The sequence below is a fragment of the Lycorma delicatula genome, chromosome 4, assembly GCF_047948215.1.
Source record: "Lycorma delicatula isolate Av1 chromosome 4, ASM4794821v1, whole genome shotgun sequence".
NCBI classification, from domain to species: Eukaryota; Metazoa; Arthropoda; class Insecta; order Hemiptera; family Fulgoridae; genus Lycorma; species Lycorma delicatula.
In genome coordinates, this window is record NC_134458.1 from 171,858,146 (window position 1) to 171,883,547 (window position 25,402).

Sequence of the window (25,402 nt, forward strand, 5' to 3'; positions counted from 1 at the left end):
ATTGCAATTCAATTACATACAGTGGTAGCCATTCTACCGCATTATGATTTTGGACAATTTTGACTTTCTAACATAGTTTATCTTCTCATATATTCAAATTTAAAAACTGTGTTTAACAAGTAGTAAAAAAGAATCCCCAAAATTTCCCCTAATGTACCAAAAAAGTAAATACTGAAGGACTAAAGCAGTTTGATTAAGTTCAATTAAAATCACATCGCATAGTTTTAAATCTCACTATTGTAAATAATACAAGTATTATAAATAATCTTATAAATAAATAATACACCACTTTTGCATAATGTACAAAGAATGACGTAAATGTATACACTCAGTTTAATATCACCCCAGAAAATTAAAACATATACATACACTGAGATATGACATATTGCCAAGTTCCTCTTCTTCAGAATCCCGGTTGCAAGCAGCAGTTGCTGCAGATGTAGTTCTAAGTACAGGCTTACCACTTCCAGGGTGTATCCAAATTTCACGCCTGTATCGTCCTCTAACCAATTCCTCCTTTTCCTTCATCTTTTCCCTCTCACGTACATCCCTCTCCTCCTTGCGTTTCTTCTCTGTCATTTCATACTATAACAAGACAAGTTGTCATATAAATATAATACAGATATATAGAATATATATACAGACATGTCATACAGATGTAAAGATAAATGTAAATATTCATATTTATATAATAAATCAGGTGCATTAAAAAACTACTAATATCAATTGACGATTCACATTTGATATGTTTAGATGTACATTTTACTGCTATTGTTGTTAGATGTTTTTCATGTTCATTGAAGCTAATATTAATTATGGATCTCTAACATGGTAGAACGACATTGTTTTTCAACGATACAACTACAGCAATTAATGACGATAAGCTACAATTAAATAAGATCACTGGTGAAGAAAATTTGGCAACATGGAAAATTATGAAAACACTTTTAGCATGTAATGCAGTTTTTGATATAATTTGTGGTACACTTATAAAACCTGGACTAGATACTGAATATTATGAAAACTAACTTAATACATGGAAAAATGTAAATGCAACAGCAAAGAAATTTCTTTATTTTATCTTTTAATACAAACCCATTATTTCATATAGCTGGATGTGATACTACAAAAGACGTCTGGGATAAAATGAATCTAGTTTATGATATTCAGAGAGTATGATTTTTTGCAGTTTCATAATATCCAATGGAAATCAGGAAATGGTGTGAGGAACCATTTGCAAAATTCATTGATATACACATAAAATGTTATTACTTTGTATCCCAATTGATAAAAATGATTTATTTACATGCTTGACTGCTGCTATTTACTGTAAGATTGATGATTATATATTCATCAATCTTATAAAAGATTTTGATTATTTTATGGCATAACTTTCTTAAACAGATTAATCATGAACAAAATTACAACAGAAATATCTGAATTATAAACTCTGCTTAACAAATAGAGATAAAATAAATGTGGCTAGAGCGACATCAAAATCAAAATAAAGTGTACAGATTAAAAAATATTTTTATGGATTTTTTTATAAAAATGTATTTCAAATATGAAAGTATCTATTCAGTAAGGAAAATTGAAGGTTACTCATAAACAAGATTTTCCATCAAAAGTTTGGAAACAAAAATGACCAAAAGTTTTGAAACAAAAATGACCAAAAGCAATTTTTCTCAAATGGAAAAGTTGGACTTTGATCACATACTTGAAAGACTGGTATAGTTTGTTTCAAATGTAAACAGATGGAAAATGTAAACAAAGTAAATCTTTTTCCTAATCAAGATTAATATAAAGATTACGCCAAGATATTTGCTGAAATCAAAAATGAAGCAAATACAAAAAAAAACATGCTGAGAGAGGTATGTACAAATTTATTGATAATGATTTTATGTGTCATTTAATTGTTCTAATTGACATTGAAAAACCGAATTGTGATGAATAGTACATTGATAGTGGTGCCACACATCATGCCACAACAAATCGTCATGACTGATATGATAACTTTGAGCCTTTGAAGTGTTCAAACAAATGGATAATGCTCATTAACGAGTTAAATTAAAAGCTCTTGATACGGGTCATATAAATATTAAATTTTAAAGGTCAAAATTCATTTGATTAATATTTTGAAGAGGCCTGGTACTGTCCAGATGAAATTTGTAATTTGTTCTCAGTTAAAAAGGATGGACAAAGGGGAATTGACCAATCAATTCAGAGTAATGGAAAATTATGGATTTTCGAAAGAAATTGAGTATTCATTGCAATAGCTATTCTAATCAGAATAATAAACTTTTAAATACTGAAGAATTGGCAGTGAGAGTCACTTGTTGAGAAAAGTCTTATGTATTTCTGAGGCTAGAGATACACCACAAAGTTGGCATAAAAAGCTTTGTCATCAAAATAAACAAGTATAGAATTTTTTGAAGGATCATGGAATACCATTACAAATGGATAATGAATTTTGTGAAGGATGTAAAGCTTGGTAAACAACATCAACTCAATATTGGTGAAATAACTGAAAATCGACTAAACCAAAAGAATTGATTTTTGCAGACGTGTGGCTCAATGGAGGAGAATGATTTGAATGGTTATCATTACTTTCTTATTTTTAAAGATGATTATTCCAGTTTCACAGTTACATATCTATTATGTGCAAAAGATCAAGTGAAAGAAAAATTAAAAAATTTCATGGAATTAGTGAAGATATATGCGGACTGATTATAAAAGAATTATATACTGATGGAGGAAGAAAATTTGATACCAAGGATGTAAGATTATATACAGAGTCAATTGGACTAAAACATTCAATTACAGTTTCCTACACTCCTCAACAAAATGACGTTGCTGAACGTGAAAAAGGCTGTTGTTCTGAAAGTATCTATTCAGTATAAAACTCATTTAGTGGCTAGGGGTTTCAATCAAAGAAAAGGATATGATTTTAATGAGGCTTTCAGTCCAGTTGCTAGATTAAAAAGGATGACAGCCCTGCTGGATGTTGTTATTCAGCGTAATTGGAGTATTAAACAATTTGTTGTGAAAACATCTTTCTTGGATGGTACCTTAGAAGAACATATATATATATATATATATTGTTTAATCTAATCCTAGAGAAAATAATAAGGGAATGGCAGAAGAAGAAAGAGGAAAACGGATTAAAAGAAATACGACTGGGAGCTGGTAAAAACCAAATAAAAGTGGATTGTTTGGCCTTTGCAGATGATATAGCAATAATTACAAAAAATGTTGAAGAAGCTAGAGAATTGATAGAGTTACTAGAGGAAATAGCCACAAGGACAGGACTACAGACAGCTTACGAGAAGACGGAATATATAGAATACCGACATCACAAGGAGAAAGAAATAAAAACAAAAGGAGGGAATATCAGGAGAGTCGATCGTTTCAAATATCTTGGAGATATTTGATATTTGAAAAATAAGATACTACACTACCGTGCTCAAATCAGAGGCACTCTACGCATCAGAATGTTTGATACTCAGGAAGAAGAATGAACTGAAGGAGATGGAAATACGTAAAAGAAGAATCTTGAGGAAAATATTGGGACTGAGAAAACTGAAGACGGATCTTACAGACTAAGAAGTAACGAAGAACTTTATAAAGGGAACAACGAACTGCTGACGTCGACGATGAGAAAACGAAGGGTGAAGTTCTACGGTCATATACTCAGGATGATGGATGATAGGTTAACAAAGCGCGTCTTTAGTTTTTTAACAAATATGAAAGCCACTATAGATTGGGTCGTCGAAGTTAAGAAGGATCTCAGCGAACTACAACTGAACAAAGGCGATGAGTGTAACAGAACTGAGTTTAGAGATAAAATTAATAAACACATTTTCCAGAAACTTACAGATAGGACAAGAACTGGGAGGCAGTGGACTGATGAACAAAAACAAGTTAAATCTCATGATTATATTAGAATTTCTCAAACTACATATACAAATAAAATATTATAAAAATACAGTATGAATGATGCAAAGCCAGTAATGATCCCTATAGTACCTGGATAGATGCAAGGAAAAAGATCAATGATAAAGATGGCATTGGCAGAAGATAAAAATGGTTATCATTGGAAAAAAATGAAATCATTGGAAGTTTAATGTATTTAGTATTAGGGACCAGAAAGATATAGCCTACATAGTTAATATAGCTTAAAGATGTCAGGATGCATCAACTCAAGCACACTTTACAGTAGTGAAACAGATACTCGGATATTGGAAATAAATAAATTATGGTACCTAATTTAAGAAAATGGAGATATTAAAATCGAAGCATATAGTGATGCAAACCATGGTGGAAATAAAATTGCAAGACATTCTACAAGTGGCACATATTAAAATTCAGTGGTGAACCTACCATATGGAAGAGTAATTGATGGTTATTATATTCATATACGAATATTTTGGGGGAGTGTTGTAGATATATGTAAATATTCATACTTATATAATAATTAACACGCATGAAAAAGCTATCTGCTATTGACTGGTGATTCAAATATGATTTTTTAATAAGTATATTCTACTGCTATTGTTGCTACATTGTTAATAAATGTTTTTCATGTTGTCACATCAGTTATTAGAGTATAGTATTAACTGATTAGATGTTTTATCATCAAACATTTTATTATAACATTGTAGCTTATATTAATTTTGAACCTCCAACATTAATAAAATGTAAACTGAACTTCCAATAACATCAACCAAACCACATTAATAAAAACAAAAGAAGCTAAATAAAAAATTAATTAAAAAAGAAAAACCACTAAATATCAAACAGAAAAAGTTACTTTCTAATAAAGTGGTAAAATGCATGACTTGAATCCTGTACTATCCTTAAATAGGTAAAATAATAGTATCAATAGTCTCAATAGCCTAAGCCATTTTTATTGATAATGAATGAACAAGCTAACTGATAATGAACCACATTTTTACTTTGAACTGCACATTAACAATTGAAACAAACTGGAATGCACAAACTTCATACAAAGATTTGATCACAAAGTTTTCCTGGGACTTTCATACCTACTTTTCTCATGAAAATAATGGAAAAGAACGTATGTTTAAAATGATTCATTTACAAGTTACAGCTAGTAAAAGATTTCTATCGGTATTTCAGCTACCCTGGTGAAATGAGGTCATACTGAAATTTTTAGGACATTCATTAAAGGGCAGAATTAGTGAATTTTTATGGATTTGATCTGAAAAATCGAATAAAATAGGTACCAGAATCTGCTGTAGTTTTTGAGATATCCGAGTGAAAACCAATAAACTGGGGTAAAAACTGATGTTTGTTATGTTAAACATTACATATGTTAATGTTAAATATATAAACATACAAAATGTGTAGGGAATTTAATTCTGAAAAAATGATGTAAGATAAGTTGAATAAAACAAAGAAAAGTCAGAAAAATCTGAATTTTATTTAGAAACAGTACATTATTATATTGATAGAAAAATACCTATTTAACGTAAACAAAAAAAAAAAATTATTATTTTGTGATGTAAAAAATCTGTAAAAACAAAATTACTGTTAAAAGTTGTTATTAGAAAATTTAAAAACTGGAAATTAAATATAAACAACTGTAAAATAAATATAAATAACTTAAATAGTTTTTTTTTTTTTTTTTTTAATTAATCTCAGAAATACAGTAAATTATTTGAAAAATGATTACTTCAAAGTTGGCAATAAAATAACAACAGCTGATCAACAATGCGCCATATTGCATTAGTGTTTAAATGATTCTGTAAGGTACATAAATATATCGGGTACTGTGAACTGTGCTGTCGTTAGTGATGGTTTTCTGTGAATTATAGTTTGCAGATGATCGGTTTGCCATTGAAATAATACTGTACTTATTTACAACAAAGGAGTACAATCTGATATAATATTCATTTTGGTTGTGTGTAATGATAATGCTACAGCAGCTGTAGAAAAATATGAAATACTTTTTCAAATCAGAGGATTCCAGATCCCAACACAATTAGCACAGTTTTTTACAATCTTCAGGAAACAGGTTCACTACCTAGTATTCATACCAGCTACAAATGATCTGTCCAAAATGATGCTGTTATTGATGAGATATTATCAACGCAATTCAGAGCAGTCCATGCTTCAGTACACAACATCTTTCTAAGCAGATCGGAGTTTCACATTCAATGGTTGCATGACAATTAAACAAAACAGTGTTATCCTTATCACAAATAGCCAGTTTAACATCTACACCAGCAGACGATACGCTTCGCTTGGATTTCTGCAACAGGTGGAATATAAATAAACTCTACAAGTATGTTTTGTTTACAGATGAGTAAAGTTCACTTGAGATGGCATCAACAACTTATGCAATGAGCGTACATGGGTAGAAGTAAATCCTCATGATACAGTAGAAGTCAATTTTTAACACCAAATTAGCATCAATATATGGTGTTATAGTGTGGTCTTCTTCACAATCAGCTGTTTGAACCATTCATATAACCTGGCTGCTTAAATGCTAAGGTCTACTTGCACTTTTTTCAAGAATTGCTACAGCTGCATGAAGATGTTCCTCTTCAGCAAGATGTTCCTCTTCAGCTGAGACGCAAAGTATACTTTCAGTATGATGGCACACCTCCCACTTCTCTTGTGCCATTTCCACTCACTTAAATCATCATTTCCCTGAGAAATGGTTATGGTAGTAGAGGTCCACATTCTTTGTCACTAAGATCGCCTTGATCAAACACCTTTAGATTTTTGTGTCTGAGGATGGATGAAAAATATTGTATACAAAACAAAAATACATTCTCGTAAGGAATTAATTATCCCATTATGGATGCTGCTGAGTACTTTAAGGACAGTCCTGAAGAACTAAAAACAGCAACAAAAGCAATACTGAAGCATTCCAAGAAATGTGATGAACATTTTTAAACATTTATTGTAAACCGGTTTCTAAATAAAATTTGAATCTTACTGACTTTTCTGTTTTATTACACTTATCTTACACCATTTTGTTCAGAATTAAATTCTCTACAAGTTCTTTTTTTTTAATTCTTATGTGTTTATTACCCATTTAACATATTTATTGTAAATTTAACATAAAAAACAAGGTTTTTTACCCCAATTTATTGGTTTTTCACCCTGGACTTCTGAAAAACTACTGCAGATACAGTTCTGAAAACAATTTATTTGATTTTTCAGGTCAAAAACCTAAGAAATCACTAATTCTGCCCCTTAATTAACATCCTAAAAATTTTGATTATGACCTTATTTCGCCAGGGCAGCTGAAATCCAAGCAAAATCTTTCACTAGCTGGAACTCACAAATGAAGCATTTTAGTATAAATGTTTATATGAACTTTTTCTGTTATTTTTACAAGCAGAATACATTATGAACATCTGGGAGAACTTCATGATGCAATCCGTGTAAGTAAAAAAATATTAAAATCTATAAATGACAAAAGTTGACAATAAGATAAAGATCAAGTCGATAACACCTCAACTAACTCAGTTACATGAAATGAAAACAAGATATGTATGTATATATTTTTCAATGGATAATTTCACTTAATATTGTAAGAATCTTTGTTTTATTCAGTATATAAATGTAATTAAAAACCAAGGCTAATTAACAAAAAAAAAAAGAAAAAATCAAATAAGTAGACATCAGTGAAATATATTTTACTTTTCTGCTTTCATTTTATACTTATTTCAAAATGTTTACAAATAATTTGTGAATTTTACAAGTTTGGAGAATTGATGAACAAATTTACAAATTATTAGGGATAAACTATAATCATTATTACTACATATTTTTTTTTAATATTGGTAATGTTTTAATGAATATAAAATTATTTATTAAATTTTAAACATAAGTACGGGGTATAAATAAATATCTACTCATATATATGAAGTGAGTCTATTAAGTGGGTCTATTAATAAAAGGACTGATGCAACACCACACCTGTTTTATGTATTACAATTCTAAATCCTATTTAGACGTAGGTCATTGTTTTCCACAAGTTTAAGGCATGAAGCAGATCAGTTTCTGACAGCTGCTTTAATACATCCTTACTGCATCAACTGACTCAAAATACGACTCAAACATTACCTCCTTGATATCAAAAAACACAATGAGCATGGCTTTGAATGACAAGCTTCTTTCATTTTTGATAATGTTTTCCAGTAAATTGGGTGTCATTTTGTCTCTGGATCATATTGGAAGATCCATATTTCATTACAAATAATGACTTTAAAAAGATTGAGATCGGCATCAAGTTTCTACAAGAAATCAAATTTGCTTGCAGTATACTTTTTGCTTTGTATAAGAAACCATCTTGAAACAGATGTTTTTATGTTGAATCGCACAAAATTTTCCATGCAGTATCTGTCAATGTTTGCAGCTTTGGCTACCATTTGGTCATTGTGTTGAAAGTTTCTCAATGAGGCTAATTTTTTCTACATTCTCTTTAGTAATTCAAGTTGAAGATCATCCAGGGTATTCAGCATCTTCGGTCTTCTGATATCCTACACTAAATCATATGTGCAACTCTAACACACATCCACAAGACATGCAAACTTCTCCATAAGTCTCAGTAAGCAGTTAGTTATTTTGGTGTTTTGTTTAATTTTTTAAAAATCTAAAATTGCCACATGGCTTAAATTTTAAACTTAACTCCAGCACACAACTGCACTAAATTATGAATCACAGTTAACTGAATGCCTAATGTTTGTCAGGCAAATTCAGACACATCGAAGGTCTCTGCATAAAAGCTCATATTCAGTTCTCCTTGATTTTATTAAGGAACAGAAACACAATCTTACTAGACATATTATTTATATATAACCTTGTAAGGCTATTAAACAGAACGGTGCAATTATCAATTATCTGCGATAGTCTTGGAACAAAGTACTAACAGATGGAAGATTGAAGTATCAATGGATTTAATATAAGAAGTGATGTTAAACTGAAATAAAAATAACACTATGTAACTCTGATACATGCAATACATATTTTACTTCAGAAAAAAGTTTTCTTACTAAGACATTTTGAACATACAAACCTTTTTCCTGTTTTCATCAAACATGGATAACAAACTTTCCCTGGCAGACTGTACAGGATTTGAAGACATTAAACTTCTCATATAGTAATAAACAGCATCCAGTTTTCTCCTCTAAAGAAAAAAAATAGTTAAATTAGATTACTAATTAATCAAAACACCATGATTTATAGATAAATGAAATTAATATTTTTGTTATTGAAAACAAACAAAAAATAAGAAAAGATGAAAACTCAGTTCTTTTTTAAACTGTTTGCAACAAGAATTAATTTTAATTTAAATGTAAAATTAAGTTTAATAATTAAAGAAAAACAAGCAATAATGAAATTTGAATAAGAAAAACTAAGATAAAATGATGAAAAGAAAATTATGTATAATTATAATATGGATAAAAATCAGTAGAATAAGTAAATACTCCAAAAAAATTAAAACTGGAGAGGATAACTGTGGTAGAAAGAGAAAGAACAATTGCTAGAAATACTCAAATAATAAGAGATACATTACAAATGGAAGAGATTACAAAAATCAATAAAAAAGCCAAGGGTAATCAAGAAAACTGTATCGACATAATAAATGTTCTTAATTCCCAACACAATGCAGTGAGGGATGATAAGTTGAAATTAAGTACCAGTGATATCGAAAAGGAAATAATTACAAAAATAACAAAACAAATTTGAAGAAAAATAAGCAACAGCAGTTAATGATTTATAGAGATATGAAAGCTAGAAGGAGACAGAAATACATGCAAAAACCAATAGGGGGAAATTATGTGATAAAGTTTTGAGGAAGAAAAAAACAAGGTTTTAAAGGAAACTAAAAAACAGATTTTTAATTTGATAAAGCTGTAAAGGATTTAACAAAAAATAAAACTGTAAAGATAGGAGGAGGACCTTCTCCTCCTCCTTTGGGAAGGTCTTAACAAAAAATAAAACTGTAAAGATAGGAGGAGGACCTTCTCCTCCTCCTTTGGGAAGGTCCTCCTGCTTTGGTGAAGCATAAATTAGAATATTTTTATCATTAAAAAAAGAAGCAAATAGAAATTAAAAATATTCCAACATAATCTTAAAACGTGTTGGTTCTGCATTACTATTTATGACATTTAACAGAAGAAAAGTATAAGAGATGGACATATTCTAGATAAAAAGCAAACAATTTTATGAAAAGTAATTTTAGCCTTTAGATTAATTTTAAAAGGAAAACAGAGCAACAAGAATCTCTTTAATTTTGAAACAGCATCAAAAAATATCACAAACAGTACGTATCAAAAATGAGAGAAAATGTTAATATTAAACTTTTTAACATTTTTGTACACTATTTTTACATCAGGAAGGAAACAACAAATTAATGACAAATTTGATAATAGATGAAAAAATAATAGTTTTAAAGGGGTTTATCAAAATAATGGAATTTATGAAGGGGATGTGTAATTTATGCCTTGTAATAAACTAATAAGCCTATTTCAATTAAATTCCCCAACTGACACCTTTCAGTCCTTAAATTATCTATTCAAACTTTAATAAAGAAATATTTACAGTAATATTAATCAATATTCTTTCACTGTTGATTCATTTTTTAATTCTATCAATACAGGCCCCAATAATGCATTATTGCTAAGAAAAAGTAATAACTTTTTTTACTCACATAAACATTAAGAATCTAATCTTGCATTTATTTTTACCAAATATTGAGTATTTAAAAAAATATATATATATACAGATATGTAATTATTATGCAATAACCGAATTACTTCAATCATAATTAAGGATGTAGGATCCTGCGAAAAGTACCTTCATGAAAAATTAAGGTAAGATATGTCTTATCTCAATATTCTGTACTAGGTGGGTTTATTTAATAGAATTTCATATATATTTAAAATGATTAATTACTTCCAAAATCACCTTAATTTTATTTTCATGAAATACATGAACAGAAAACAATAATTTATTATTTAATAGTTTACCAGAGTGAACATAAGAATAATAATAAATAATAAAATAAAACAATATAATATATAGTAGTAATAATATATATATTTTATCTTCAGTCACTTGACTGGTTTGATGCAGCTCTCCAAGATTCCCTATTTAGTGCCAGTCATTTCATTTCAGTATACCCCCTACATCCTACGACCCTAACAATTTGTTTTAAATATTCCAACCATTGCCTGGATGCAGAAATTTTCCCATCTACCTGTCACTCCAATATAAAAATACTATTCCAGGATGCCTTAAGATGTGGCCTGTAAGTTTGTCTCTTGTTATAACTATACTTTTGCAAATGTTTCTTGCTTCATAATTTTGCCCCAAAACCTGTTTATTTGACACTTTATCCATCCTGTTTATTTATGATCGTTAACATTCTCCTATAGCACTACTACCAAGTTTTACTACCATATAAAGCTATGCTCCACATATACTTTCAAAAATGCTTTCATGTTTATTAATTTTTGATGCAAGCAAATTATATTACCGACTGAAAGCTCGTTTTGCTTGTGCTATTCAGCATTTAATATTGCTCCTGCTTTATCCATCTTTAGTAATTCTACTTCGCAAATAACAAAATTCTTCTACCTCCAAAATCTTTTCTCATTCAATTTTTATATTTAGTGGCCCATCTACTTTATTTCTACTAAATTTCATTACTTTCGTTTATTTTCATGTGGTATAGTTCTTGCGTAGAACTTCATCCATTCCATTCGTTGTTTCTTCTAAATCTTTTTTACTTCTGCTGGAATCATTATATCATCAGCATATTGGTAGCAGCCGTATCTTTTCACCTTGCACTGCTACTCCGAATCTAAACATTATTAACTGCTAATTCTACATAAAAATTAATAATGGGGATAGGGAACATCCTTGCCTGACTCCCTTTTTTATTACTGCTCCTTTCTTATGCTCTTTGATTATTACTGTTGCAGTTTGGTTCATGTAAATGTTAACCATTGTTCTTCTGTCTCTACACTTGAACCCTAATTTTTTTTAAATGCTGAACATTTTATTCCAATCTACATTATCAAATTTCTTTTCTAAGTCTATAAATATCATATATGTCGGTTTGTTTTTCTTTAATCTTCCTTCTACTATTAATCTGAGTGTTAAAATTGCTTTCCTTGTCCCTATACTTTTCCTGAAACCAAATTGGTCTTCTCCTAACACTTCTTTCACTCTCCTCTCAAGTCTTCTGTACAGAATTCTAGTTAAAATTTTTGATGCATGAGTAGTTAAGCTAATTGTTCTGTGTTCATATTTATCTGCTCTTGCTTTCTAAATTTAAAGCTCCTGCTTTGGTATCATAACAATAACACTCTTTTTGAAGTCTGATGGAACTTCCCCTTTTTCGTAAATATTACACACCAGTTTGTATAATCTATCTATCGCTTCCTCACTAGCACTGCATAGTAATTCTGCAGGTATCCCATCTACCCGAGGAGCTTCACTCATTCAAATCCTTTAATGGTCCATTAAATTCAGATCTCAGTATTGTATGTCCCTTTTCATCTTCTTCGACTTCCTCTTCTTCCTCTGTAACACCAGTTTCTAATTCATTTCCTGTATAACTCTTCAACATATTCCACCTAATTATCACCCTTCTCTTTTGTATTACAAATCGGTGTGTGAACCATCTTTATTTAACACATTATTAAATTTTAACTCATGTACCACAAAATTCTCCTAACTTTCCTTTACGCTTAGTCTATTTTACCAGTGATCATTCCTCTTTCAACTTCTGAACACTTTTCTTTAATCCACTCTTTTTTGCTAATTTTCACTTCTTGTTTATAGTATTTCTTAACTGTCAATAGGTCTTTTTACATTCCTCATCACTAGAATTCTTATACTTTCTATGCTCATCCATCAGCTGCAATATATCCTCTGATATCCAAGCTTTTCTACCAGTTCTCTTTGTTCTGCCTAAGTTCACTTCTGCTGATTTAAGAATTTCCTTTTTAACATTCTCCCATTCTTTTTCTATATTTTCTACCTTATCTTTTTTACTCAGAACTCTTGCAATGTCCTCCTCAAAAATCTTCTTTACCACCTCTTCCTCAAGCTTCTATAAATTCCAACAATTCATCTGGTACCTTTTCTTCAGATTTTTAAATCCCAATCTACATTTCATTATCACTAAATTATGGTCACTATCGATGTCTGCTCTTGGATATGCTTTGCAATCAACGAGTTGATTTCTAAATCTTTGCTTAACCATGATATATAATCTATCTGATACCTTGCAGTATCGCCCAGCTTTTTCCATGTGTATTTTCTTCTATTATGATTTTTAAACTGGGTGTGGGCAACTACTAATATATATATATATATATATATATATATATATATGCCTAATTTAATATCGGCGGCAGAAATTTAATATAGCAACTCAGATGCGAACGGGCGCACAGTATACGGACGCGCTGATACAAGCATCACTCCCACCGCGCAGTTCTCCCACCATAGCAGCACTGCGGTCCCACTACTCTCAGACTCCAATAAAACAGCATGCACGAGAGTGAACTTGCAATTAATCGTCGACTACCACCTGGAGAAGACCAAGAAGAAGAAGAAAATGTTCCCTGGGCAGCTTAACGTGGGACCTCCTGATGGATGCCAGCATTCCCACCGGAGCAGCAGGCCTGGCCAGCCCGCTGAAGGAGCCACTGGACGCAGATGCTACCTTCCCGCTCCAGCTCCAACTCGCCAGGCTTCAATCGCCCTGGCCAGCGTACTCAGCAGCAGGAGCCGGTCCAGCATGGGATTGCTCGGGAAGAACCACCTCGGCTGTGCCAGCGAAGGACGACCGACACCAACCTGACACGCTGTAGTGGGGACCCAACTGTCACTGAGTGAAAGCCCAGTCGGACTTCAATGGACGAGTCGCAACTCCCTGACTTCACCAGAGTCCATCTACTGGACTCAACAGCTCTTCTCAGAGCTAAAGCCAAAAAAAACGACTCTTTTCAGGGCCACCACAAGGTTATGAATTACGTGCCGTTGAAGCCAATTGGCGACAATATATGTGTATATATATAATAAAATAAATCCAGTGAACATAAGAATATATTTTACATGAACTGTAAAATATATCACTTTCTATTTTTTTTCTTTTTTATAGTAAGTTACAACATCAATAGTAATAATTAAAAATCAAAATAACTTATTTTTTAATGTAAGTTACAATTAAACAAGTGTGTGCACACATGCATGCATTCATGTGTGTGTGAATGTACGCACATAAAGCGCTGATCTCAATATAAAAAGCTTCAGTAATTAAGTCTCAGAACAGAAAGACAAAATTAATTACAGAGTTAATTTTCCAACAAAAAAATAGTAATAAAATAATGATTACAAATACATGTAAAATCTTAATATTCATTAATCATCACTTCAAAAACTATATAAGCAATTCAATACTGTTTATATAACTTAAGTAACTGACGTGCAGTCATCAATTAGATAAGAATAAACAAACCCAGTAGACTAAACAAACAAATTTATAAAGAAACATCTTTGATAAAATAATCTATAATTATTCAGCTCAAATGACTGAGCTATAAAAAAATATACAAGATTATTTTTTTGTCTCTCATTATCTCTTCTCTTATTTCCTATTATAAAGTGTAAAAAAATGAAATTGATAACAGTACAAACATGTAATTGCATTTTAAACCATTGTGAAACACTAAGTACATAAAATAAATTTTAAAATCATTTGATTGTCATTACTTCTATAAAATCAGCATAAAATTATCGCATCCAATTAATCAATTTATTAAACTACAAACAGATTAACTACTTCCTTTCAATGGTTGATCCTTTTTTTATCACAGAATGATTGAATGAATGTGAAACAAAATATAACATTATTAATATCAAATTATTAATACACAATTCACAAACAGTACAAGTATTTTGAGAAAAAAAAATTATTATTACAGTATTGTAAAAAGTAAAAACCGAATCATCAATTATTACCACAAAAATAATCAGATAATTGTTTAATAAACATAATTCTTAAATTAATGAACATGCACAATTACAGAAATTATTAATAAAATATTACATACTGCATAAATAGCCAATAATGCCAATTGGTTGTATGGACGTCCATTCTTCGGATTTATCTCTTGCGCCTTGGTGTACCATCTAAAACATAATAAAACAAAAAATTGTTCAGATAAGATCTCATCTAAGAAACACACAGACTCTTAGCAAGTCAGTAATTTGACATTACAGGAATAGGTAATTACAAATTTAACAAATAAGTGAATCTGTTTCATCATTTCTGCATTTTTCAATTGAAACAATATGCTTTCATGCATATCATAGCATTAGAAACTTGTGTAAAACGATAGGAAAAGGTACTTAATTACAATATTAGCAAAACTAATTACTAGTTACAACACTTAAATCTGATCTTTAATTTAAAAATGACTCGTTGAACCATAAACTAATAAAGAACAGTCCTATTTGACAAAGTGTGAAATTACAACTTTATACTAAAAAATTTTAATGCATGCATATCTGGTCCCCCTTCAGTTTTCTAGGTCATGTATAACTCCCTCTAATACTGCTTTCCATTCAAAGCTCTTTTTATTCCCAAGGTGCCTTCCTATCTCCTGATTAAACCACCTTAATTCATTCCCCACCTAAAACTACTCTAGTCCTTTTTCAATTAAGTTCCATGCTCAGAACCTTTTCACTATATAGGAACACATTTCCTTTTGTAGGTACACTTTTTTTTCACAGCAAATATTTAACAGTTTGGTAAAATATCATTCTTCCACTGGTTTTTAAACTTGCTCCATGTACATGAAATTCAACACAACTTTCAGCAACATTTCATACAGATAAATATCCTCTTCCTTCAGACCAACAATATCTCATCCTTCTTTTTCTTTGCCAATAATCAAGTCATAATTCTTCAATTTCTGTTGTATTCTACAGTCTTTCTTGTCTCAACATTTCCTTAAATAATCTACAAATATCATGGAAGTAACTTCAATTATACTCTCTTTCACTTACCACATAATAATCTTCATTATGACAAGGATAGCAGTTTCTTTATTTTCACCTTAATTCAGTCAACATTCCTTACCATTATTTTCATATGAAACTTATGAGTTTCACTGATAGTTTTGCCAAAATTCAAAATTTCATTTCATTTGTTTTTCATTAAATCATAAACTTTCTTAATGTTCAGTAATACTAAAAATCAATAGGTCAATAATTATTTTTACTAAAAATAAATGCCAAAACAGAAAGAAAAAAAATAAATTCATAACCAAATGAAAATACTTACAGCCTGGAAATCCCAAAATTAGTAGATCCATCATTTACTTGTTCCTTGTACCGGGCCAAATCACCAAGATACAAGAATAACTTCTGTGCTGACACTAACGCCAAACCAATATATCCAAGGCCTTTTGTACAATCAGGATTTGATTTTAAATAATCATCAAATTTAATCTGATGAGCAGCCTCCAATCTGTCCAATAATGATTCATAATATTTCATTCCCTATAAACAAAGAAACAATAAATAAATTATACACTACATAATTTATTTATATTATAAAAATTTAAGAGCAAATTAATTTGAAATATCAGTTAACCATAAAACGATTTTAAACTTAAAAATAATGCATTTTACATAATGGTAAAGCATAAACTAAATACAAATAAATCTTTTTGTTCTATTTATAATTAATTCTTTTAAATAACTCTAATCTATTCAATATCACTGGAGAAGACAGATACATCAATTTCATAATACTTCCTTTTTTTTTAAATACAAAACCTATTAAATTTTTTTTTATGTAACATCCAATTTGAAGTAAAAATAAATTTGATAAAGATATAAAACAAACATTACAAATATTGTAATTCCACACAAAATCATCAAATCATATTTACGCTAGCTTTTTTAACATGTTGTGTGCCGTTATCGATTAGGTAAGTCCTGTATAGGCATTCAGACGAGGCATCCTAGTTTTCCCTATATTTTTCTTTGGTGCAGCAGATGTATTTTTCATCTATTCTCATTTACGTTTTTGTCACACAAAGTAATTCTAAAGATTAAATTCTGATATTAGACGGATTAAATCCACATCGGATCAGTGTGACCAGTATTTGAATACAAAATTCATCCAATGCATGAGGCACAGGGACCACATGTCTGGTATGTAAATAAATAAGTTAAATTTATCATATCATAATTATATATTACATACATGATAAATCACAAAAATATTCCACTGATTGTTACAGAAGTCTACAAAAAAAAAGGAGAATACGTACTGCAAAGAATGGGCTGAAATATTCATTCTCTTGTTTTAATTCATACCATGCAAATTAAAATTTAATTTACTTGGCAACAAATGTCCTGAAATCTTAAAATTTATTTTAACAATTTATAATTCTTTGTATTACAATATTTATATGATCTTTGAAGATTCAAATTATATATTTGAACTAATTGCTAAAAAAAATGGAGTTGTCTGTAAATTTAATTATTACGAATATTTACACAATTCATTGCTAACTTCATAATTTATTTTCTACAATATTGTAATTTTCTGTAACAAATTTAATAATAATTCACGGGTTACATATTTTTGCAAACTTTTCGCTTTATTCTGAAAAATAGTACATCTTTTTTAATACTGAATTTCCAAAATTTTTTAAATGTATTCTTATAAAAAATAATAAAATATTGTCAGTTGTTAATGTCTTAACATCAATTGATTTCCGTTTGTTTTAGTTTACCTATGATGAAGCATTGAAAGAAGCGGTGCATTCCTGGCTCGCAGCTCAATCGAAAACCTTCTTTTATGAGGGCATCAGGAAGCTTGTGCAATGATGGACTAAGTGCGTTGAAATGCAAGGGGACTATGTTGAAAAATTATGTACATGAAGTTTCCTATTTTCACTGCAATAAAATTTATAACTGCATTGCAGATAATAGACTTACCCTCGTATGTACATAATGGGGTGAGCTGATGAATTTTTTTTTAATAATCTTATCAGAAGGTAGTTTAAAGAAGCACAATAAATGAAACGAGGTTGGATTTTATGAAAATCGTATACATATGTTTTTTAACTTATCAAAAATTAACATTTGAAACATCATTTGGAAAAGAATTAAAACAAATTCCCATCATATGTCTAGGAATTAGTATAAAACAATTTTTATTTACAGTAACGTATTTTACCTTTTTAACAACCTTCATTTGAAAATTTTCCAATTTTTTATGAAAATAAATAAATGATATATTTCTTTTTTGGGGGGGAGGGAACTTCTACATACCTTTTTAGTTTTACTTTATTTTTTTAATTTTCAACTTTTACATTTTATCAATCACTCTTCTAAAAATTCCACAAACAATAAAAATCAATAACAATAATGTATCCCATAAGAGGTTGCCTGTATGTCCGCAAGTTAAATAACATCATTGAAAAACGTCTTAGTTAAGTAGCTAAAATAAAATAAATATTATCTTACATAAACAGTTAATAAATGGATTTATTTCTAGAAAAGATATTTTAATCTTTATTATTTTACACTCATATTTAGTGATAAAATAACAAATGACAAAACATCTTTATAAATAATTTATTATACATTTATTGCAATATTGTTCTGATGAAATTGAATTAGTATTACAATGGCATTTCACAACTTCTTCATTTAAACCAACTTACATTAAAATTACAAAGTTTATTTTAAAAATAAACCTGATGTATTCTACTGAAACAAATATTGTTTCAACAGATCTCTTAGAGCAATAATAAAAATTAACTATTTATGAAATAATTGGCAACTACTACTTTGAGTCATGTATTTATTTGTTAAGGTTACTAAATAACATATTTTATAAAGAAAATGATTATTAATATAGGAGGAGGTTGTACTTTTAAAAAAAAGAAAGCTATAAACAAATCTAAGACAACAGCATTTGCTTAAAAATGATTTAATAATAAAGCTATTTATCAACTACCCAACAATTAGACATAACAGCCACTGCACAAATACAATTACTCCCAGTATTATAAAAACTAAAGATATATAAAAACTCCTTTCCCCTCAATTTTATAATCTTTTTTTTTATCTTTATATTGTTTACCTCAACAACTTAATTTTTTTAATAAGTCATTAGTAAACAGTTTTCAATCTTTATACAAGTAGATAAATGTGAAAATTACAGAACAATTAGCTTAACTACTCGTGCATCAAAAATTTTAACTAGAATTCGGTACAGAAGACTTGAGAAGAGAGTGAAAGAAGTGTTAGAAGACCACTTTGGTTTCAGGAAAAGTATAGGGACAAGGGAAGCAATTTTAGCACTCAAGATTAATAGTAGAAAGAAGATTAAAGAAAAACAAACCGACATATAAGACATTTATAGACTTAGAAAAGACATTTATTTAATAACATAGACTGGAATAAAATGTTCAACATTTAAAAAAAAAATTAGGGTTCAGGTATAGAGACAGGAGAAAAATTGTTAACATTTACATGAACCAAACTGCAACAGTAATAATCAAAGAGCATAAGAAAGGAGCAGTAATAAAAAAGGGAGTCAGACAAGGATGTTCCCTATCACCATTATTAATTTTTACGTAGAATTAGCAGTTAATAATGTTAAAGAATTTAGATTCAGAATAACAGTGCAAGGTGAAAAGATAAGGCTGCTACCAATATGATGATACAGTAATTCTAGCAGAAAGTAGAAAAGATTTAGAAAAAACAATGAACAGCATGGATGAAGTCCTATGCAAGAACTACATGTAAATAAACAACAAAATGAAAGTAATAAAATGTAGTAGAAATAAAGTAGATGGACCACCGAATATAAAAATTGGACTAGAAAAGATCAATTTACAGTCATTTTTTTAGTGATCTTCTTTGATAAGAGATTAGATGGAAAAATAATAAAGACATCCAGATACTAATATTTTTAAACTTACCAAGATCTAAGGCTCTGTCAAGTTGGACACAATAATTTGCAGTCAGTTTTTTTTTTTTGTCACAAGTTAATACACATAATTATCCTGATTTATAACAAAGAAGGTGTAAAACTAAAAACAATTGGATAATAAAAAGCAATTTAATGAAAATATACAGTGATCGTGTTAAATTCCTAGTGATGTGTTCAATAATAAAAAAAATATCATGAATGGAAACACCTTACATCATTAATAATGTTGAGAATCAACTGCCTGTATTGATCAACATTTTCTGGTACTTCAGTCATAGCTTTACGTAAATGTTCAATAATGTTATAGAACAACATTTTCCATACATACTGTTCAACATTGTTTAACTGACAAAATTTCAATTCAGTCATTAGTAGCACACGCTGAGCCTCTTGCAGGAAATGCCTAAAATAAAATCAAACAGCTCTATTAAAACAATACAACATATAATCGGGGTGTATGTGTAACATAACATATACACTTGAACATGACAAGTTATGAACGAATAAATGCAGATACCCATATAAAACAGAGTAGACCACTTACCTCAATTCAGATACTCTTTGCCAGTACTGTAATATCTGTCCAGAATTAATAATTAATAACAATTCATAATCGCATCTATCAATATCCACTAACAATGAAGGATTACGGACTGTACGTGCGCCACTGAAACATAACAAAACTTTGATTAATTAAACATAACTTGTGATTAAAATTAAATTGTAATCACAAGTTAGCTATGTAATTAATGTAATTTATGTAATTTTGCATTGCCGATGCAAAGTGATTAATACTTTGATCTTATTAATCACATCGTCTGAACACCATTGGGCATTATGAATACTGGTCATGCGAAGTCATTCATTTTCAATAATTAATCATATTGCCCAGATTGCTCAAGCGTTTACCTTACTGCAATGCCACATAATGCCTAGACAATATAAGTACCTGATTTTATCACTTTACCATAACATATTACATATATATATGTATATTTGTTTTTTGTAAAGTCAATATTTACAAGACCCATATTCCTCTGTACCAATATATTGTAGTTCTATAATCAAAAACATACGAAGTCAATTAAATAAAATAACTACATATTTAAAAATAAAATAAAATATATATTATAAATAAATATATATATATAATAAATTATATTATATAATATACATATATATTATATTATATAATATTGACCTGCTCAATGGTTTAAATAGCCGCAGTATTTTGACTGTGCTAAGGTAGCATAATAATTAGTCTTTTAATTGAGGTCTGGAAATGAAATGTTTGACGAAAATTATACTTTATTTTTTTAATTTAATTTGAATTTTATTTTTGAGTTAAAAAGCTTAAATTTAGAAGAGGGACGTAAGACCCTATAGATCTTTATTTTGGTTATAAAATTTTTTTTTTTAGTCTATTTCTTAAATTTTTGCGAGTAAAAAATTGTAATTGTAATTGTTATATAAAAATATTTATATATATTATATTTTTAAATATATATATTAACAATATATATTTATTATATTTAAATATATATTTAAAAATAAAATAAAATAAATAGAAAATTTATACTATGTAACCTGGCCAGCCAATTTTACATTACTGCGAGGATTTGAATTAAATTATTTATATTCATTATGATTATATCTATTTTTATCTAAAAACGAGCTGCCATCTGTTGCCACTTTTATAAGTGTTGTTATCTTCATATTCTGTCTGAAAGTTGATCAAGTTGGAAATTCTTTTGTATTGATATATATAAAATCGCTCCAAAATATCCAAACTTTTACTATTATTTAAATTAAATTTCTTGATTTCCACTATTTCCAAATTTGTCCGAATATCAGATATTGTAAGTTTGGTCAAACTTTTTTTCACCAAATAAGGTGGTCAACAACATTAGATATTCCCAATTTACCATTTTTATCATTTCTAATGTGTTCAAAAATCTAGTTTTAAAAGCCTTATTAGTTTTACCTACGAGGGTTATTTTTTTTTCAAGGTACGATAGTCACGAAATTAAAAACACACTGAAAATAAAAAATTGTTTATTTGCAACAAGTATTACATAGTTACGCTATTTCTCTACATAGTTGCCACTCCGATTTAGACATTTGTCGTAGTGTGGTACCAACTTTCCAATACCCTCATCATGGAATGGAGCCGCCTGTGTTTTCAGCCATGTTTCTACGCTGGTCTACAGCTCTTGGTGGAATTCATGGAACGTGGCACGACCATCACTGCAGCCTCATACTGCGTGACTCTTCAACTTCTAAGAAGGGCAATTCAGAATAAGCAGATAGGAATGTTGTCATCAGGCATTTTCTTTCTCCATGACAATGCTTGGCCACACACTGCAGCTGTAACAAAGAAGCTCCTGCAGCGTTTTCGTTGGGAAATGTTTGATCACCCACCATACAGCCCGGACTTGGCTCCATCCGATTTTCACCTCTTTGCTCACATGAAATGCTGGCTAGGAGGACAACATTTTAGCACAGACATCGAGCTGCAGACCAGCATAGAAACATGGCTGAAAACACAGGCGGCTCCATTCTATGACGAGGGTATTGGAAAGTTGGTACCACGCTATGACAATGTCTAAATCGGAGTGGCGACTATGTAGAGAAATAGCGTAACTATGTAAGTACTTGTTACAAATAAAAAATTTTTTATTTTCACTGTAGTTTTAATTTCGTGACCGATCGGACGTTGAAAAAAAATAACCCTCGTGTATATATATATATATATATATATATATATATATATATGGTCACAATCATTACACTATATTTTATGAATTACAAAAGTCTGCATTATTGTTATTTTTTAAATATTTTATTATATGATTGTTTGTCTTGTATTCCAGTTTAAATTAACTTTATCATAAATATTGGTTATATTTTCAACAACATTATCAGTGTATAAATATTTTAAATATATGTTGTCAATTTTTTGAATATCATACATAGGTATAAGAGTTTTAGCATTGTTAATTTTTGAATTTTCTTTTTTGTATATATTACCAACTAAAGAAACATTATAACCATTATGTTTAGCAATTTGTTTTATCATATTTATTTCTTTGTTTAATTTACTTTTATTTTTATTATATTGTGTGTAATTAATTGCTCTATTAACCATGTGAGTATATGTACTAATTTTGTATGACTACAAATGATTTGAATTACTATGTATTGCTGTTTTATTTATTGGATGTGGGTTTCCTACAAGCTGACATTATAAATTGATTATTTTTGTTAATTTTGATACCAACATCTAAAAAATTTATTTTTTTACTTATGTCAATTTCAAAAGTAAATTTCAAACTATTATAATATGAATCAATTTTATTCAAAATTATTAATGTTTATTGTGGATAATGGATAGATTATAAACTACAAAAACATCATCATGGACTAGGTATGTTGATGATGTGAAAGAAATTCAAGAATTACAAAGTTAAAAAAGAATTAGTTAAAGAAAACAAATTAAATAAAGTAAAACAACAAATCTTTCAAAATGTTTTTGAGAAATTAATGAAGATAGAATGAAGATAGAATAACAAAATTTCATTTTGTACATAGTGGAATATAGGTTTTTTTTATATATTTTTAATAAAACCATATGATTACTTGGTAAGGCAGTTAACTGCAACCCTAATAAATCTGGTTGTTCCAGAACACCTTGAACATCTCAGAGAGTAGCAACCTGAAAGTAAGCAAGTAAACTAATATGTTAATGGCTAAAGCCAAGTTAATAAACTAGTCACCATGAAACACTGAATTTAAACAAAATAGGATAGGTTTCAATGCATCCAGCTGGCAGTTATTAGAGGCTAATGACCACACTTGTGGATGCCTAATGCAAAGTTAAGCAATCAATCATGTTTAGCAGAAATGTCATCCAAAAAGTTTACCGTAAATAGAAAATCAGATCTACTCCCTCAATTATAATATTCATGAGTACAACATACAAATTCTGTAAGTGACATAAGAATCCTTCAGAACACCCTTAACTTATTTTTCTAACTTTCACTCTCAAAACACTTACAGAATTCAACTTAATTATACTTTTTCTTTAAACTAATTAAAAATATACCTGCTATCAAGATTTGCTTGTCCAGATGACATTATCTGTCCACCATCCTTCTGTAAATGAGGTGCTATACGGTTTCCACCAGCCGCAACAATAATCGGTTCATTAGGGTTATTTGGATTAAACAACTGCCGCTGAATATTTCCTCTGTAAACTGGATAAGATGGCACTTCCACTTGCTGGTCTTTATTGGGCGATGGTGATTTGGTTGACATCCCTGTCAAACTGGGTAAAATGAGTATACCAGGAGGCTTTTGCTCATCAGTCACGGGATTCGAAGACGATGAAGAAACATTAGTTGTAGCAGGAATGGCAGTAGAACTAGTAGCTCCAATATATTCATTTCTTAAAGAGGATGCTGGACGTAATTCATTTCTCCAATTTGACATCTCCTCTACCCCATGATTACTCCTCAATTCATTACTGTTTCTTCTTGATCTGTTTCGACGATCTCTTCTTTCACGGCTATTACCGTTCCTATACCGACCTCGCCTATCTGAAGTCTGGCGAGTACTGCCGCTCTGTCTGTGACGTTCACTGCTACTATTTCTTCTTTGTCTATCCCCACCACCTTTACCAGAATGCCAGCGCTCAAAACTGTTATTACGACTGCCTCTACCGTACCTTTCATTGCTGTTTGCTCTCCATGACAAGTTTTCTTTTTCTCTATAATTCATGTAACTGCTGCTACTACCAATACGGTTAGTACTACCATGTCTCCTGTGTTCCCTGCTAGCACTTCTGTAGAAGAGAAAAAGAATTAGAAGCTATTACAATCATATTCAACGATTAATACAATAAATTATACGGTACCAAAATAAAATACATACAATCAATTTTTCAAAAAACCTAAGAATAATTTTATTGTACTAACAGAAGAAAAAAGTTTTAAACAATCTAAAGTTTACATTTAAACAGTGATCACCAAATCAAATATGTGTCTCTAATGCAGGAATAAACCTGCACAGGTCAAACTACAAAACCACTAGAACAAGAAAAGAATAGTACTTTAACTACCCAAAGCTCTACAGACTAAAACCCCTTACTGGTCTTTGACGAATATCTCATCACAAGCTATTCCAATAAAAACTGCACCTGATGAAATATCTCGTCACTCACTGTCAACAAAAAAACTGTGCTCCTAAAGTAATATCTCAAACGTACATTTTAAGTGATATTATTTTGTTATCTGATCAAATATTTTGTTGCTGTATACTTGTATAGTTCTTTTGATAGCCACGGCTTCATACAGAAGCACTGATTGCAGTATCTTA

At 29.7% G+C, this 25,402-nt stretch overlaps 1 protein-coding gene across 1 annotated transcript in view; it reads right to left on the reverse strand.

Annotated features, from left to right (window-relative positions):
• Window positions 1-25,402, reverse strand: part of LOC142324077 (uncharacterized) — a 130,025-nt gene that overhangs the window by 70,017 nt on the left and 34,606 nt on the right. The window contains exons 5-11 of the mRNA XM_075364704.1: window positions 24,132-24,869; window positions 20,571-20,693; window positions 20,240-20,429; window positions 16,349-16,566; window positions 15,114-15,192; window positions 9,056-9,166; window positions 370-585 (exon numbers count right to left, since the gene is read on the reverse strand). Coding sequence (XP_075220819.1) covers window positions 370-585; window positions 9,056-9,166; window positions 15,114-15,192; window positions 16,349-16,566; window positions 20,240-20,429; window positions 20,571-20,693; window positions 24,132-24,869 — 1,675 coding nt within the window. The remainder of the gene's footprint in view (window positions 1-369; window positions 586-9,055; window positions 9,167-15,113; window positions 15,193-16,348; window positions 16,567-20,239; window positions 20,430-20,570; window positions 20,694-24,131; window positions 24,870-25,402) is intronic.